Below are 15,894 nucleotides of genomic sequence, written 5' to 3' on the forward strand. Positions count from 1 at the left end.
CGTTCAGGTTTGTAGGTTATTAAGCTTCTGTAAATTGCCCCCATTTGTGTTGGAATGTGCAACAGTAATAACATAGAACTAGTGTATGTGATTGTTGGTCAGCACAGACTCAGTGGGCCGAAGAACCTGTTTCCACACTGTATCTCTAAGTTAAACTAAACTCAAAATTCTTGACCATCTCCACTTTCGCACCTTTCAAACAGGCTGGGTAATGTACCTCTTTATATTTCGCTGTTGATGACCAGCTCCTTTTTTGCTGACTTTGTTATCTTGACAACATGCTACTTTTCTTTCTCCTTCCTCTACTCCATCTCGTCATTGTGTGGAAACAAGCCCACTGCAGTGGTGTCGTCTGCAAACGTCCCAAATGGATTAGGAGCTGGATTTGGCCACAGTCATTGTATATTGGGTGATTCGTAAGGACTGAGAAAGCAGTCTTAAGGCGCACCAGTGTTGAGCCATCTTGGTGGATGTTTTGTGGCGTATGCTTGCTGATTGAGAACTATTGGTCAGGAAGTCAAGGATCCACTTGCAGAGTGGGTGCTGAGTCCTAGTTCCAGGAGTGTGCAGATGCGTTGGTTAGAATTGTGGGTTTGAAGGTGGGGCTTTAGTCAATGAATAAGAATCTGACATAGGTATCCTTGGTATCCAGATTTTCCAGGCATGAAAGTATGGAGCCAGGGATAAATCATCTGCCATGAGCCTATTGTGGTGGTAGGCAAATTGCAGTGAATCTTGGTTCCCTTGGAGACTGGAGCTGATGTATGGTATTACCAAACTCTCGAAGCACTTCGTGACAATGGATTTTAGAGTAGCGGATGTCAGACATTAAGGCAGGCTACTTTGTTTTGCTTTGGCACTAGGATGATATATTTATTCTTAAAGCAAATGGGAACCTCAGATTGGATTAGGGAGAAGTTAAAGAAAGTCAAGAGTGGATAGTTGACATAAATACTGACAATTAAATTCTTACTTGCAGCAGCATTACGGGTTTATAAACACAATAATCATGCATAACATATAATAAACAAAAATCAATACATTATTAACCCCAATACTAGTGCAAAAAAGCCTGACATCCTTAGTACAGCTAAAGACAGCCCATAGTTCATGGGTGATATACACACATACTCTGGCTAGTTGGACTGTGCAAGTTCTCAGGGCATGGGACTCTATCTGGGCTGGTTGCTTTCTGCAGGCTTGCTCTCAAGAAGGCCAATCTGATGTCTGCTGCAGAGACTGTGGGCTCAGACTGCCAGGGCAACTGACATCAATTTGTTGCCCCTCTCTTCAAAACAAGCATGTACCATAATGCAGAAACAAAATGCAGGTTTGCAAAAAAATGCACAAAGTGCTCGAGTAACTCCAGGTCAGGAAGCATCTCATGAGAACATGGGTAGGTGATGTTTCGAGTCAGGACTCTTCTTCAGACTGATTGGAGGGAATTGTATTGTACTGTATGGGAATGCATCGGGCTCACATGGAAAAAAGGATGCATTATTTTCCAGCAATTCTGCCTGACTTTATTGTGTAGCCCGTTGTAGCCCACTATAACATGCAAGCCTTGCCACAATCGTGTGGTAGACTTGGAGTCTAGCTTGGTTTGGAATTGCCTCTTGGTATCTCTGAAAACTTTGCGAAGGTCAGCCTCGATAACCTGCTGATCCGAGCGCGTTGCCTCCATTTACTGCAGAAACTAAATATGCAACTTAAAAATATATAATTGGGAAGCCGGATAATATCTTGCTTTTTATGCGCCGTTGATTGCAAGAGGCCAATACAATGAAATCGGAAGTTCCTTTACAGTGCATCCATATCATTGTGCATTGCAGCTTAACAGTGCAATGTTCTGGGTTATTGCGCGTCCTATGTGTGGCTGAGCTGAATCCCGCTCCCAACTGCCTAGATCCCGCCTCCGGGCTCCAGCAGCTCAGCTCCAATCTCCATGCCGTCCTCGGCGTCCCCGCCACCAGGCAACTGCCTGCACCCAGCGTCCTGTTTCCACGGCAACGCAAGCTGGGCGTCCTGTTTCCCCGGCAACCGTGGCCGGACTGGGGGAAGGGGAGGAGGGGGAGCGGGATGGGCCGGGCCGTAAGGGGCTGCTGAAGCTGAGCGGGCGAGCTCCGGAGCTGCCGTGGGTCCCCATGAGTTCACCGAGCCAGCCTGCCGAGGACAAGCTGGAGGCAGTGATCCAGGTAGGCGGCCGAGCTACCGGCAAGTTTAACTCCGGCGGCCGACTGGTTGCAAACGAAGAATGCTCAAGGCGAGGGGTATCTTCACAGGTTCAATTTTATTTTGCATTTGTAATGCTCGGAGGAATTGACCGGTTTAATATTGTAAGCAACCCCGTGCACCTGCACCGCCCAGGGCCGCCGGGCCGAATCGGACTTTGCTCCCCTGCGAGAAGCAGCTGGAAAACCCCATCCTCGAAACCAGCTATTGTTCCACTCACCCTTCCTCTCACCAGGGGACCGCGCCGCCTGCACTTTCACAGCATTGGACATTCCCACCCATTTCCAAGCAGCAGATACCCGATGAAGGATCCCGAACCTGATCACTGTTTCTCCTTCTACAGACTGAAGAAGCATCTCGACCTGAAACGTCACCCATTCCTTCTCTCCAGAGATGCTACCTATTCCACTGAGTTACTCCAGCATTTAGTGTCTACCTTCTCTTTCTACAGATGCTGCCTGACCAGCTGAGTGCCTCCATCATTTTCTGATTTTGGTGCAGATTTTGTCTGTCTGCACCAGTGGCTCATCATTTTAAAGTTCCTTTAATTGCTCTCCTGCTGCATGGAGGTCAAGCGGACAGTCAACAACGCAGAACCGTGAATTTGAGATCAGATCTAATATTTTGAATTTGAATTGTGATTTTTTCCCCCTCCATTGCCCTTGCTGTCCATGGAACATGCTGAGCATTGTTCGTAGTGTCTGACTACACTTGAAAAGGCTGATCGTTGACTGATCGGGGATTTCCCGAGGCATGGAAAGGAATATGCAAATATAAGCCTTTGTATTTGATTGTGCAGGTCTGCATAGAAACAGGCCCTTTGGTCTATCAAGTTTTCAGCATCTGCAGCTTTAAAAAAAATGTTCAATGTTAAGCATCATTTTTGCTTTAATAATCAATAACATTTTGTGCTTTTGGGATCACCATTTTGCAGCAGAGAATCACAGGCTAGTTACAATATTTGTTCAATTAATGCCATACATATTCCATGCAAAAGTCAAAATCAAAGTCAATTTTATTCGTCACAAAAGCAATTCACTCTACCCCCCTCCTCCACAAACCTGCAGTTACCAAACCCTTCCTCCCTTATGGATTTGGGCACAATTTCCAAATCAGCAACCAATTCTATTAACAGCTAGTGGAGTGCGGGGAAGAATTGCACTCTAAATCCCCTGTGGTAAGGATTAAAACATCCTTGAGAATAATTTGTGTATAATGATCAGTTTTCTCAATGAAGTTTTCTCAATGTAATGACCGGAATATTCCTTGAGATATGTAAGTAGCTTGACTGGTTCTGCTGATTTTCCCAGTGAATAAATAAAAAAACTATGGCAACATTGAAAGTTAAGAACCTGCAGATGCTGGAAATCTGAAATAAAAAGAGAAAATGCTGGGAACACTCAACTGGTCAAGCTGTACCTGTGGAAAGTAAAACAGTTGATTTAATTTCCTTTAGTTTAGAGATAAAGTTCGGAAACAAACGCTTCAGTCCACCGGCGATATCCGCATACTTACACTATCCTACACACATTAGGGACAATTTATGATTATACCAAGCCAATTAACATAAACCTGTACGCCTTTGAAGTGTGAGAGGATCCCGGAGAAAACCCACACACGTCGCAGGGAGAATGTAGAAAATCCGTATAGACAAGCACCTGTAGTCAGGATCAAACCTTGGTCTCTGGCGCCATAAGGCAATAACTGAACCACTGTTTCAGGCTATTATAAGTGGGAAGATTTGGAAAAGGGATAAGTTTGGACTAGCAGAGAAGGAGGAGGAATAGAATAAACAAAAGGGTTAGCTGTGATCACAAACAAAGTGCTGAAAGAACTCAGTGGGTCAAGCATCTTCTGGGCATAGAATGGACATAATATTTTGTATCAGGATCCCTCTACAGACACCGGTTTGCAACAGCCAATTGCATGTATTTGGGGATATAGGAAGAAACCAGAGCACTGGTGAAACAGGCAGTCACGGAGAAAGTGCAAACTTGCAGAAACAGTACCCGAGGCCAGCATTGAACCCAGGCCACTGGAGCTGTGAGATAGCAGCTCTCTAGCTATGCCACTGCATCATCATCTGGGTCAGCTATGTGTTTCCACTGGGGCAGAGAATTCCATCGATTCACCAGTCTTTGAGAGAAGAAATGTCTTCATGACTAATTCTTAAATTTTGTGGAAGGACTAACCTCACCAAGGCAGTGTGCTCCAGATTCTAACTGCCCTGTGGATGAAAGAAAATCTTCCTTGTATGCCCTTTAAAGCCTTATCCTTTTCTGTAAACCCATGTCCTTTATTCTTTTTAGCAACTCTGCTATGTGGAATGTTAGCTCCTGTCTACCCAATTTATGTCCCCCATAATTCTGTTTACCTTTATCAGCCAACCCCTGGTCCCATCCACTACCTCTGTTCCAAGGAATACCAACGCAGCCTATCCAATCTCTCCTTGTCATTGAAGAAAGTTCAGTATGAAGTGTTTTCCTCTAGTATTCACAGATTGCGGATCCCTTGCTTTATTGACAATTCTATTACTATAATCTTAACAAAATCTTGTAAAAACTGCTCAAACAGGCTTCACAATTATTCCAATGTCACCAACACTGCAGTTGTGCTGATGTTTGGTCTCACCATGTGTGCCAACGGTTATGTTATCGTTTCAGAAATTGGAAGAGACCATCCTGAATCCAGAGGTGCCTGAAGAGGATAAAGGTCTGACGATCTGTGGCGAGGGGCAGGACTCTGCTCCAACTCCCGTCTCTGCTCGAATCCGAGAGATAGTTACCAAGAATCTAACTGAGGAAAGCATGGAAGGTTAGTGTACTGCTCTAAGTACAACACCACCAGTGAGCAATAGGGTTGTGGTAAATATAATGCTTGTGTTACCGTGGGACTGGATAGTGACCATTAGCAAACATTATCGTAGAGCATTATTCTCCACTTTCACTTCCTGCACTCTGTTATATTTTAAGCCTTTGAGAATGTCATTACCTATGGTACTCAAACTCCCATATTCTATGAATTTATTAGTTCATAGAGTATGGGGCACAGTAATTATCTGACATTTCTTGCCCTTGAACTGAATGTCTTGCTGCAGCATTCAAAGGGCTGTTCCAATTCCTTTGCTGTGCGTCTGAGGTCACAAATAGGTCAGAATGGTGAAGGGCAGGGGATTTTATTCCACATGATATTAGTGAGCAATATAGAAACATAGAAACATGCAAAAATAGGTGCAGGAATAGGCCATTCGACCATTCAATATGATCATGGCTGATTCAATATGATCATGCCTGTTTCTGCATTTTCCCCATATCCCTTGATTCCTTTAGCCCTTAGAGCTAAATCTAACTCTCTCTTGAAAACATCCAGTCAAGCCTCCACTGCCTTCTGCGGAAGAGAATTCCACAGATTCACAACTCTCTGGGTGAAAATATGTTTTTTTTATGACCAGGGTAGATTCATCGTCAACATTACTGACACTAGCTTTTTATTCCAGATTTGATCAATTTAACCAAATTTAAATTCTCTTGCTATATAACCTCTTAATCAGATGGTGCTGTAATAAAGATGGTTAGACAGAAAGAAAACATAGAAACATAGAAAATAGGTGCAGGAGTAGGCCATTCGGCCCTTCGAGCCTGCACCGCCATTCAATATGATCATGGCTGATCATCCAACTCAGTATCCTGTACCTGCCTTCTCTCCATACCCCCCTGATCCCTCTAGCCACAAGGGCCACATCTAACTCCCTCTTAAATATAGCCAATGAACTGGCCTCAACTACCTTCTGTGGCAGAGAGTTCCAGAGATTCACCACTCTCTGCGTGAAAAATGTTCTTCTCATCTCGGTTCTAAAGGATTTCCCCTCTATCCTTAAGCTGTGACCCCTTGTCCTGGACTTCCCCAACATCGGGAACAATCTTCCTGCATCTAGCCTGTCCAATCCTTTAAGAATTTTGTAAGTTTCTATAAGATTCCCCCTCAATCTCAATCTCCTAAATTCTAGAAAGTTACAAAGGGGCACGATAAAGGTGATGAGATCACCTCTCATTCTTCTAATCTTCAAAGAATATAGAACTAATTTATTTGGCTTCTTATGATGGGTAATCCCTCTAACCCCAATAATTAGCTGTGAATCTCATTTCGACTACCTTCAATGGCATTATATCCTTCCTTGAATAATGACAAAAACAGTACTTCAGGGGTAGCCTTGCTTGTATCTTGTACAATAAGCGAGTTCGGTATTACAACTGTGCATGCCCAGGTCATGGGTCATTTGGGCTAAACATTCTCGCCAGCTGAGCTACTGTGTGTGTACGGACCTGCATATTCATTTCAATGAGATTTATAAATAAAGTAATCTAAGTGGGACCCGTTGGATCCCAGCATCACAAGGGAGAGCTGGTCCCCCGACGCAATATTCCACCTCTCCACCAATTCCAATATTGGTGGCCAGTGGGGGGGGGGGGGCTTTCTGGAGCGCTAGTATGGGTGTTGTGGGCTGAAGAGACTGGTTTCCAGAGGGCTAGTATGGACATTGTAGGCCGAATAGATTCTTGGGCTGGTGGCTCAGTCACTCAAGCCTGTTGTGCTGGCAGCTCACTCACTCACGGCTGGTGGGCTGGCAGTTGACTCATGGCTATTCCTTGAAATTCCATTTCAAGCAGGGTGCAAGGCCATCAAATTCAAGTGCAGTTTCATATCATTTCAAGTAGGGTGCAAGGCCACTAAAGACAGCGAGTCGTGACCTCACCCTCCTCCATCTTGCATAGACTGAACCACGCCAAACTTCTGGGTTTTATAGTCCCTCCCCCCCCACCAGAATGGGTGTGGCCTTCATGGCCTGATTGACATGAGAGAGAATCTCAACATTTTAAAAACACTAATAACTCTTTTATTTTCCATCGATATGAAATATTCTTGGCACCTGATGAGCGGAGGGGGACTCTGAGTAAGATGGCCAAAAATCACAGCCGTACGTGGTAGTGTTTTTTCTAAAATCAATACAAAACGCAAACAGAAAGTGGTCATGATTAGACTTTTAATTATATAGAAGGCAAGGCAAATTTAATTAGGCAAGGCAACTTTAAATAGGCAAGGCAACTTTAATTAGGCAAGGCAACTTTAATTAGGCAAGGCGACTTTAATTAGGCAAGCCAACTTTAATTAGGCAACACAGCTTTAGCATTTCGAAACCAAAGGCAACACAGCTTTAACATTTCCAAACCAAAGGCAACACAGCTTTAGCATTTCCAAACCAAAGGCAACACAGCTTTAGCATTTCCAAACCAAAAGCAACACAGCTTTAGCATTTCCAAACCAAAGGCAACGCAGCTTTACATTTCCAAACCAAAGGCAACACAGCTTTAGCATTTCCAAACTATATTTTCAAACCACATTAAGGGCACTGACAGGTCAGTAAAACTACTCACAGGTTAGTAGACATGTGTTCAGTGTTATTCACAGCTCAGACTGAGAGACGTGACCCTCTCGCTCCCCCATCTTGCAGAGACTCTGAGGCACTCAACACTTCCGGGTTTTATAGTCCCTCCGGAAGGGGCGTGGCCTTCAGGAGAATCTCAACATTTTTTAAACACTAATAACTCTTTTATTTTTCATTGATGGGAAAAATCCTCTTGTCCTGCGCAGCGGAGGAGGACTCTGAGTAAGATGGCCAAAAATCACAGCCGTAAGTGGCAGCGTTTTTTCCAAAATCAATATACAGAACAACAGGAAGTGGTCAAGATCAGACATTTAGTAATATAGATTAATTTGTCAAATATATCAGCAGTAGGTCACAGCATACTGCAGGCGGCATATATCCACAATTGTATCTATTTAAATTATTGACTCAATACAGCACCAGCCTTGATAACGCAAGAATACCTGGAATGAACCTGTCAATTATCAAATCGCTGGCATTAGCCTGAGTCACAGCCATTCAAATTCGATATTAATTTACACGAATTACAAGTTGTGTGGTCAACCAATTTCAGACAGTTCCAGTCTGTCAGGGCACATAGTTGGGAGCTGGATCCGGCTTACCGGGCAGTGATAATCATGAGAATTTGCAGCCATTTGAACCACAGCCAAACTAGAGGCTTCACTCAGGAGTGGGTTACAACTCCCCAGCTGATGGGACCTGTTCTCGCTCTCTTTGAAGGAGGCGCCGCGAGTAGGCAAACGCAGAGCCAACTCGTAATATGAGTGGGAGCATTTTCTCAGTCGGATTTTGTCGACAGTTGGATGGGGGATCTGGGAGAGAAAGAGCTGGCGATGCCACACAGATGGAACAGTCTAATAATGACCCATTAAAATCCGCTCTTCGGCCACTCGGCAACCTGGGCTGATCTGATCTAATCTGTTAGCCCTCTCGCTAGCTCGCTGTGTGCCCGATCCGAACGCAGAAATTCCACAAAACCTTTGGGCTTCGGGTAACACCTGCACAAAGAGCCTTTGCTAACAAGGGCTGGTGAACTGTGCTGGTCAACGTGCACTGGGCGAGATCGCTGGGGGAAATGTACCGCAACCATCGCAACCTTGGAACGGCACAAACCCTCCACAGCTCCTTCACAGGGTCAACCCTGTACTCCGTTTTTTCTCGGAGATAAATCTTTGCAATAACGGTACATTCACACCACCTGTAGATAAAGCATCAGTCCACATCACACTGATACAGTCGCTGCCTGCCTCAGATTAAATATATTTTTACATATAAATTATGAATAAAGATACGAAAATGTTTCAAACACAAGTAATATTTTCTTATTCCAGTAGCAAACACATTAAAGATTAAATAAAAAGAATAAATTCTTTAACTTTTTGAATATCTCATAATTGCAGATAAATGAACTGAACTCGAACTGGGACTGTGTAAGTATTGTGTGAACAGCAGAACAAGAAAGGAAGCTATTTTACTTCGGAGTCACGTGAGTGACTACGTGAAGACCCCGCCAGCACGCATGTGCGACATAGCGTCTCACGCAGTGCAACAGCGACGGACGGGAGCACGAGCTCTCCCGCAACAAGTTTAAAAACGGGACCTCCAGGTAAGTAAACTTACTCTGAGGTTGTATTTTGGAAGCATGAACAAGGGAAAACAACCAAAGAAGGTCGTACCCTGTCCGACTGCAATAGACCAGGAGGGTCCCAGCAGTGGGGGGCGACCGGTGGCACCTGGACCGTACACGCTGCGGTCCTCAGTCACCGACAATATTTCCGAGCCAAGCCCAGCGCCGCTAGCACCACAGCTCGAACAACCGCAGCGGGCTGGAGGCAAGGCTAAACGGAAGTTGGACAGGCCGGTTTACTCGGATGAGTTCGGTGTGGAAGACTCACCGCCCGAGAGCAGCACAGGTGGCCGTTTGGGCCGTATGGAAAGGCTCATGGAGCAAATACTCCAGCGAGACTTGCTCCGGGAGATGGGGCAAGCTCGCCAAGGGAGCACAAGCACTCCCGCTCCAGTGCATTATCATGCACTGGCCATCGCATCACCCTCAGCAGAGGGAAGCGTTGGCGACCAGGACTGGGCTGGTCAAGAACAGGGATCACTGGCTGAAGAACACGGGAGTATGCTGGGGGTACAGGATCAGGAAGAGCTGCTGGGAGTGGTGAACCGCTACGCGGCAACACCGTGAGCGGGATGGCCGTTACAGCCTAAACTGGCGGCCAGCATTGACTACCTGTCCTTTAAACCACTCCAAGAACAGGTAGTCAATGAGGCGTTGGATCTTTACACGTCTCCCGAAAATTGCATTTCGCTCAATGTGCCTGCCGTTAACAGTCAAATCTGGGGGTACATTGGGCAGGGCATCAGGACCTCAGAACCACAGATCCTGCTATTTGGCAAAGACTTACCAAAACAAGTCAAAGATCTGGATGAAGAATCCAAGGCATTTGGACTTATGAGGGCAGGCCCCGGATCGAGCAAAACCACGCAACCCAGACGGCAGTACCCCTACGCATCCACCAGTAGGCGTCTACTTCATTGTACTTGTGAAAGCTCGGGGCCCGCATATCATCCCCGGAAGTCTTTTTTAGGACAATCCCAGAGCGGGCCCCATGGAAAATGCATCACCCCGACAGATAAGGAACCAGAAACCCAAGAAGTGAACACTCTACCAATAACAATGGAGGTAGGTGGGTCTGGTTCCTACCAGTACATAAAAGTGGGGGGGTTTTGCTAACAGTGGGGAGACTACACCTGTTTTTGGAAGCATGGAGGACTATCACACTTGATAATTATATACTAAAAAGTATACAAGAAAATGTATTCAAGAAAATATTGTATTGTATTGTATTGTATTGTATTGTATTGTATTGTATTTTAATGACCACACAGCCAGGCTGGTGGAATTTGTTATTAGTACAGCTCGGTACAGGTTCCAACATTTCATCAAACATTAAACATATAACATAGATATACATACAGACAGACACATTACATAATACATCAGGGCCATGCTTATTCTTATTCCTCACCGTACAGAGTTTAAAATGTTAATTGCAGTGGGAATGAAACTGTTTTTGAAGCGGTTTGTTTTGGAGGCAATTGTCCTGTAGCCTCCCAGAGGGCAGTAGCTGAAAGGCATAGTGTGCAGGGTGAGTGGGATCAGAGATGATCTTGCGGGCTCTGTGTAGTGTCCGTTTGTGGTAAAGTGATTCAAGGGATGGTAGGGATAAGCCAATAATTGTGGATGCTCTGTTGATGATGCGCTGTAATTTCTTCTGGGAGAGTGAGTCGAGACTGCCGAACCAGACTGTGATGGATGATGGCTGTATAGAAGCGGAGCATGAGATGAGACCTTACTCTGAACTTCCTGATCTGTCGGAGATGGAAAAGTCTTTGCTGGGCTTTTCCATAGATGTGGTCTGCGTTTGTCCTCCATTTGAGGTTGTTGCTGATGTGGGTTCCAAGGAGTTTGAATGTGTCAGTGATGGAGATGGATTCACCTTTAATGAGCACAGGAGTTTTGGGGGATGGCTGGCGTCTTGGGTCGATGATGAGTTCTTTTGTTTTTGATGAGTTGAGTAAGAGATCATGGTCTGTGCACCAGGTCACTGCTTGGTTGACCTGTGCACGGTATTCAGTTTCTTGGTTGTTGGTGATGAATCCTATGATGGTTGAGTCGTCCGCGTACTTGTACAGGTTGACAGAGCTGTGGTGGGATGTGAGCTGGTTTGTGTAAAGGGAGAATAGCCAGGGTGAGAGAACACAACCTTGGGGTGTGCCTGTACTGAGGAACAGAGGGGAGGATGTGTTATTGTTGATCCTCACCCTCTGTTGCCTGTTCCAGAGAAAGCTGTGAATCCAGTGACAGATGCATGGGTCAATGTTCATGTCCAGTAATTTATTGAACAGTTTGGCCGGGTTTATTGTATTGAATGCAGAGCTGAAATCCATGAACAGGATGCGGGCATGTGTGTTTGCGGACTCCAGGTGGTTCAGAATGTGATGAGTTGCTAAGTTGACAGTGTCCTCAACTGACCTGTTGGCTCTGTATGCAAATTGGTATGGGTCCATGAGTGGGGTGGTGACAGTTTTCAGGTGATTGAGTATGATGCGCTCAAATGATTTCATGACTGCCGATGTCAAGGCAATGGGTCTGTAGTCATTGAGGCAGGAGATGGTCTTGGTCTTGGGAACCGGGATGATAATGGATTCTTTGAAGCAATTGGGTACTGAGCTTTGACAGAGGGAGGTGTTGAAGATGTTGGTAAAAACCCCAGCCAGTTCCGCAGCGCAGTGGTGGAGAACGGAGGGGCTGATGTTATCTGGGCCGGGGGCTTTATTCCTCTTAAGTCCCCTGAAGGTGCTCCTCACCTCCTCCTCGTAGATGGTGAAAGGGGGGGGGGAGGGAGGGGGTCGGGGGGAGATGGAGGTGGAGCCGGTGCCTGCTCAAACCTCCCATAGAAAAAGTTGAGTGTATCAGGAAGCTGATTGTCACTGTCAGGTGTGGGGGTGCGTTTCTTTTTGTAGTTCGTCATGTTTTGGAGTTTTTTCCAGATGAAACGTGTGTCACTAGTAGTGATTTGTTCTTCTAGTTTAGTGGCATAGTTGGATTTGGCTCTTCTTATAGCAGATCTCAGTTTGTATTTGGCAGCCATATATTGTTCTTTGTTTCCTGCCAGATGTGCTGAATTTTTCTCCTTTCTTAATTTTTTAATGTCCTTATTAAACCACGGTTTATTATTATTGTAGTGTTTGACTTTTTTGAGTGGTATGCACAGGTCCACGCAGTAGTTGACGTATGACGTCACTGCAACGTCGTGGAGGTCACCTGCAGCATGGAAAACATTCCAGTCTGTGCACGCGAAACAGCCCCGGAGTTTTTCGATGGCTTCAGGGGACCAGCACCGGACAAGTTTTGTTGGTGTCTCGGAGGATTTAACTTTTTGCCTGTATTGTGGAATTAGCAGCAGCATTGCGTGGTCGGACCTGCCCAGCGGAGCCCTCGGGAATGCACGGTAAGCCTCTTTGATGGCAGTGTAGCAGTGGTCCAGCGTGTTGGTCCCTCTGCTGGGGCAAGTTACCTGCTGATGGTAGCCGGGGAGCTCAGATGACAAATTGGTCTGGTTAAAGTCCACAAGGACGATGACTGCTGTGTCCGGGTGTGAATTTTCCACTGAGGAGACGTAGTTGGCTAACTCGGCTATGGTGGTGTTAGCGTTAGCCTCTGGTGGAATGTAAACACAGATCATAATTACTGATGCGAACTCCCGTGGGAGGAATGATGGTCTGCATTTGACAGTGAGGTATTCCAGGTGCGGGGAGCATACATGGGTGAGTTCTGTAGAATTTGTACACCAGCATTCATTGATCATTATGCAAACGCCACCGCCTTTTGCCTTGTGCGATAGTTTGGATGATCTATCGGCACGATGTAATGTGAAACCTGGAAGTGTTACCGCTTGGTCAGGTACTGATTGATCCAGCCAGGTCTCTGTCAGGCAGATGGCAGAGCAGTCACTGTAGTCTTTGTTAGTTTGTATCATAAGTTGGAGTTCATCCATTTTGTGCCGGAGGGATCTGACGTTTGACAGCAGAAGGGCTGGGAGCGGTGGCCGGTAAGGGCGTCTCCTGAACCTGGCAAAGGTGACGGAGCGGCGGCCCTTTTCGGCCGGCAGCCATGATGTAGAGTGGCTTGAGATGTTTAAGTCCCGTAATTTCTCCTCCAGCAAGGATGTAGATGGGCCCGAATCACTGAGGTTTAAAAGCTCCGAACGGGAGTACTGGATTAAGCACGACACTTTGCAAACAAATAACGCAGACACTAAAACGGCAGACAGGAACACTGCTTGTACTGCGGCAAGCCTCACGGCCGCCATCTTAGATGTTCTTCAACAGTATCACAATATGCCACTAGGTCAGCATGCACCCTAAAGGGGATTTACCCTCTCACTAAAAGAAAAAACGTGAGGGACAAGCAGAACTGGTGAGGTTACATACAAAGGGAATCATAGAGAAATCTAAACATGAACCTTTGGAATTCATATCAAATATATTTACTAAAACCAAAAAAGATGGTGGATGTCGCATCATCATTGACTTAACCACATTGAATACTTTTGTTAGGTATATACACTTTAAAATGGAAACATTTGTGACTGCTAAACAATTGATTTCCAAAGGATACTTTATGGCAAGCATCGACTTAAAAGATGCATACTATTCAGTACCCATTCATAAGGATCATCGTAGATACCTAAAATGTAACTGGATGGGGCAACAATGGCAGTACAAATCATTGCCTAATGGTCTAACATCAGCCCCAAGACTGTTTACCAAGATATTAAAACCAGCCCTGGCAATATTAAGAAAACAAAAACATATTGTCATGGCATATCTTGATGATATTTTGATAATAGGCAAAACCATGGAATTAGTTAATTCAGCAGTATTAGCTACTAAACATTTATTTGAAACCTTGGGGGTTGTCATACATCCAGATAAATCTAAGTTGACGCCATCCACAACTATAGACTATCTGAGATTCACAATTAACTCAGTCCACATGTCTGTAACGTTGCCAAAAGAAAAATCAGCAGAATTGGCACAAGCCTGTAACAAATTAATGGTTAACAATCAACCAACCATTCGACAAGTGGCAAGAGTAATTGGGAAATTAGTAGCAGCGTTTCCAGCTACCCAGTTTGGATCTTTGCATTATCAAAACTTACAAAGAACAAAGGTGCAAGCGTTAAAACAACATGCAGGTCACTTTGACCGAACCATGAAATTACCTATCGAAGCAATATTAGTTACAATGGTGGAAAGAGAACATTTGGCATAGTTCCAGTCCCATCATTATCAATAATCCAACATTAACAATACAAACAGATGCCAGTGCTCAAGGCTGGGGAGCAACTAATACCATATCCAGTACAGGTGGTAGATGGACTAATCTAGAATCATCACTACTCCTGACACTGGGTGTAAACTATTTGGAAATGTTGGGTGCGTTCTATGGGTTAAAAGTATATTGTTCAAATATGCACCATGTCCGTTTGCAGATTGACAATACCACAATGGTGGCCTATATTAACCATATGGGTGGAATAAAATCGATATCATGTGATAATTTGGTCAACACAATCTGGCAATGGTGTGTCGACAAACATATTTGGCTATCAGCAACTTACCTACCAGGTAAGCTAAATACAGTGGCAGACACCAGGTCACGCAAATTCAATGATAACACCGAATGGATGTTAAACCCCAAAGCATTTGCTGAAATCACAAAGCAATATGGAACACCAGATATCGATCTCTTTGCATCCCGACTGAACCACCAGGTACCAATATATGTCGCTTGGGAACCAGACCCTCAGGCAGCGGCGATGGATGCATTCTCGCTGAACTGGGGAACTATTTTTTCTATGCCTTTCCCCCCTTCTGCCTCATCAGTCGGGTACTACGCAAAATACAGATGGACTCTGCTTCAGGCATTTTGGTAGTACCCGACTGGCCCACACAGCCATGGTTCCCAGTGGTCCTTGACAGGGTCATTGAACCACCCATGACCATTCCCAGCGGACCAGATCTACTGATCCACCCTGTCTCAGGCAAAAGTCACCCATGCCATGACAGAATAAACCTGTTGGGTTGCAGATTCTAAAAAGACCTTTACTGGACCTGGGATTGTCAAATAGGACCATGGACACGATGACAGCATCTCACCGACTTTCCACCAAGAAACAATATTTCTCCAGTATCAGAAAATGGGAAACATACTGCTCAAGAACAGGGACAACATACAGATCAACAACCATAACAAATGTACTGGAGTTCCTGGCCAGCCTTCACCACGATGAAAGTCGAAGCTATAGCACTATCAATTGTGCTGGGAGTGCACTGTCAGCCTATCTGAGGCAGGCACCAGGACAACAGGCCACAGGGTCTCATCCGCTGGTGGCCAAATTAATGAGAGGGATCTTCAATACAAACCCTCCTAGACCTAGGTACACCAAGATCTGGGATGTCAGCGTTGTCCTGACATACCTAAGGGGATGGCCACCAGCCAGATCCCTCACTCTGGAACAGCTAACCCTGAAAACGGCTATGCTGATGGCGTTAGTCTCAGCACAAAGGGTCCAGTCCCTTTACCTACTCAGACTGGACAATATGGTCATAACATCAGACCAAATAACATTCACCATTCA

The 15,894-nt window shown here is 45.2% G+C and overlaps 1 protein-coding gene across 1 annotated transcript in view; it reads left to right on the forward strand.

Moving 5' to 3' along the window:
• Positions 1-2,103: 2,103 nt before the first annotated feature.
• The window catches only part of crocc2 (ciliary rootlet coiled-coil, rootletin family member 2), a 241,308-nt gene continuing 227,517 nt past the window's right edge, over positions 2,104-15,894 (forward strand). Inside the window, exons 1-2 of the mRNA XM_033031518.1 lie at positions 2,104-2,195; positions 4,896-5,046. Of these exons, the coding sequence (XP_032887409.1) occupies positions 2,145-2,195; positions 4,896-5,046 (202 nt within the window). The 5' untranslated portion in view covers positions 2,104-2,144. The remainder of the gene's footprint in view (positions 2,196-4,895; positions 5,047-15,894) is intronic.

Source organism: Amblyraja radiata, chromosome 13, assembly GCF_010909765.2.
Source record: "Amblyraja radiata isolate CabotCenter1 chromosome 13, sAmbRad1.1.pri, whole genome shotgun sequence".
NCBI classification, from domain to species: domain Eukaryota; kingdom Metazoa; phylum Chordata; class Chondrichthyes; order Rajiformes; family Rajidae; genus Amblyraja; species Amblyraja radiata.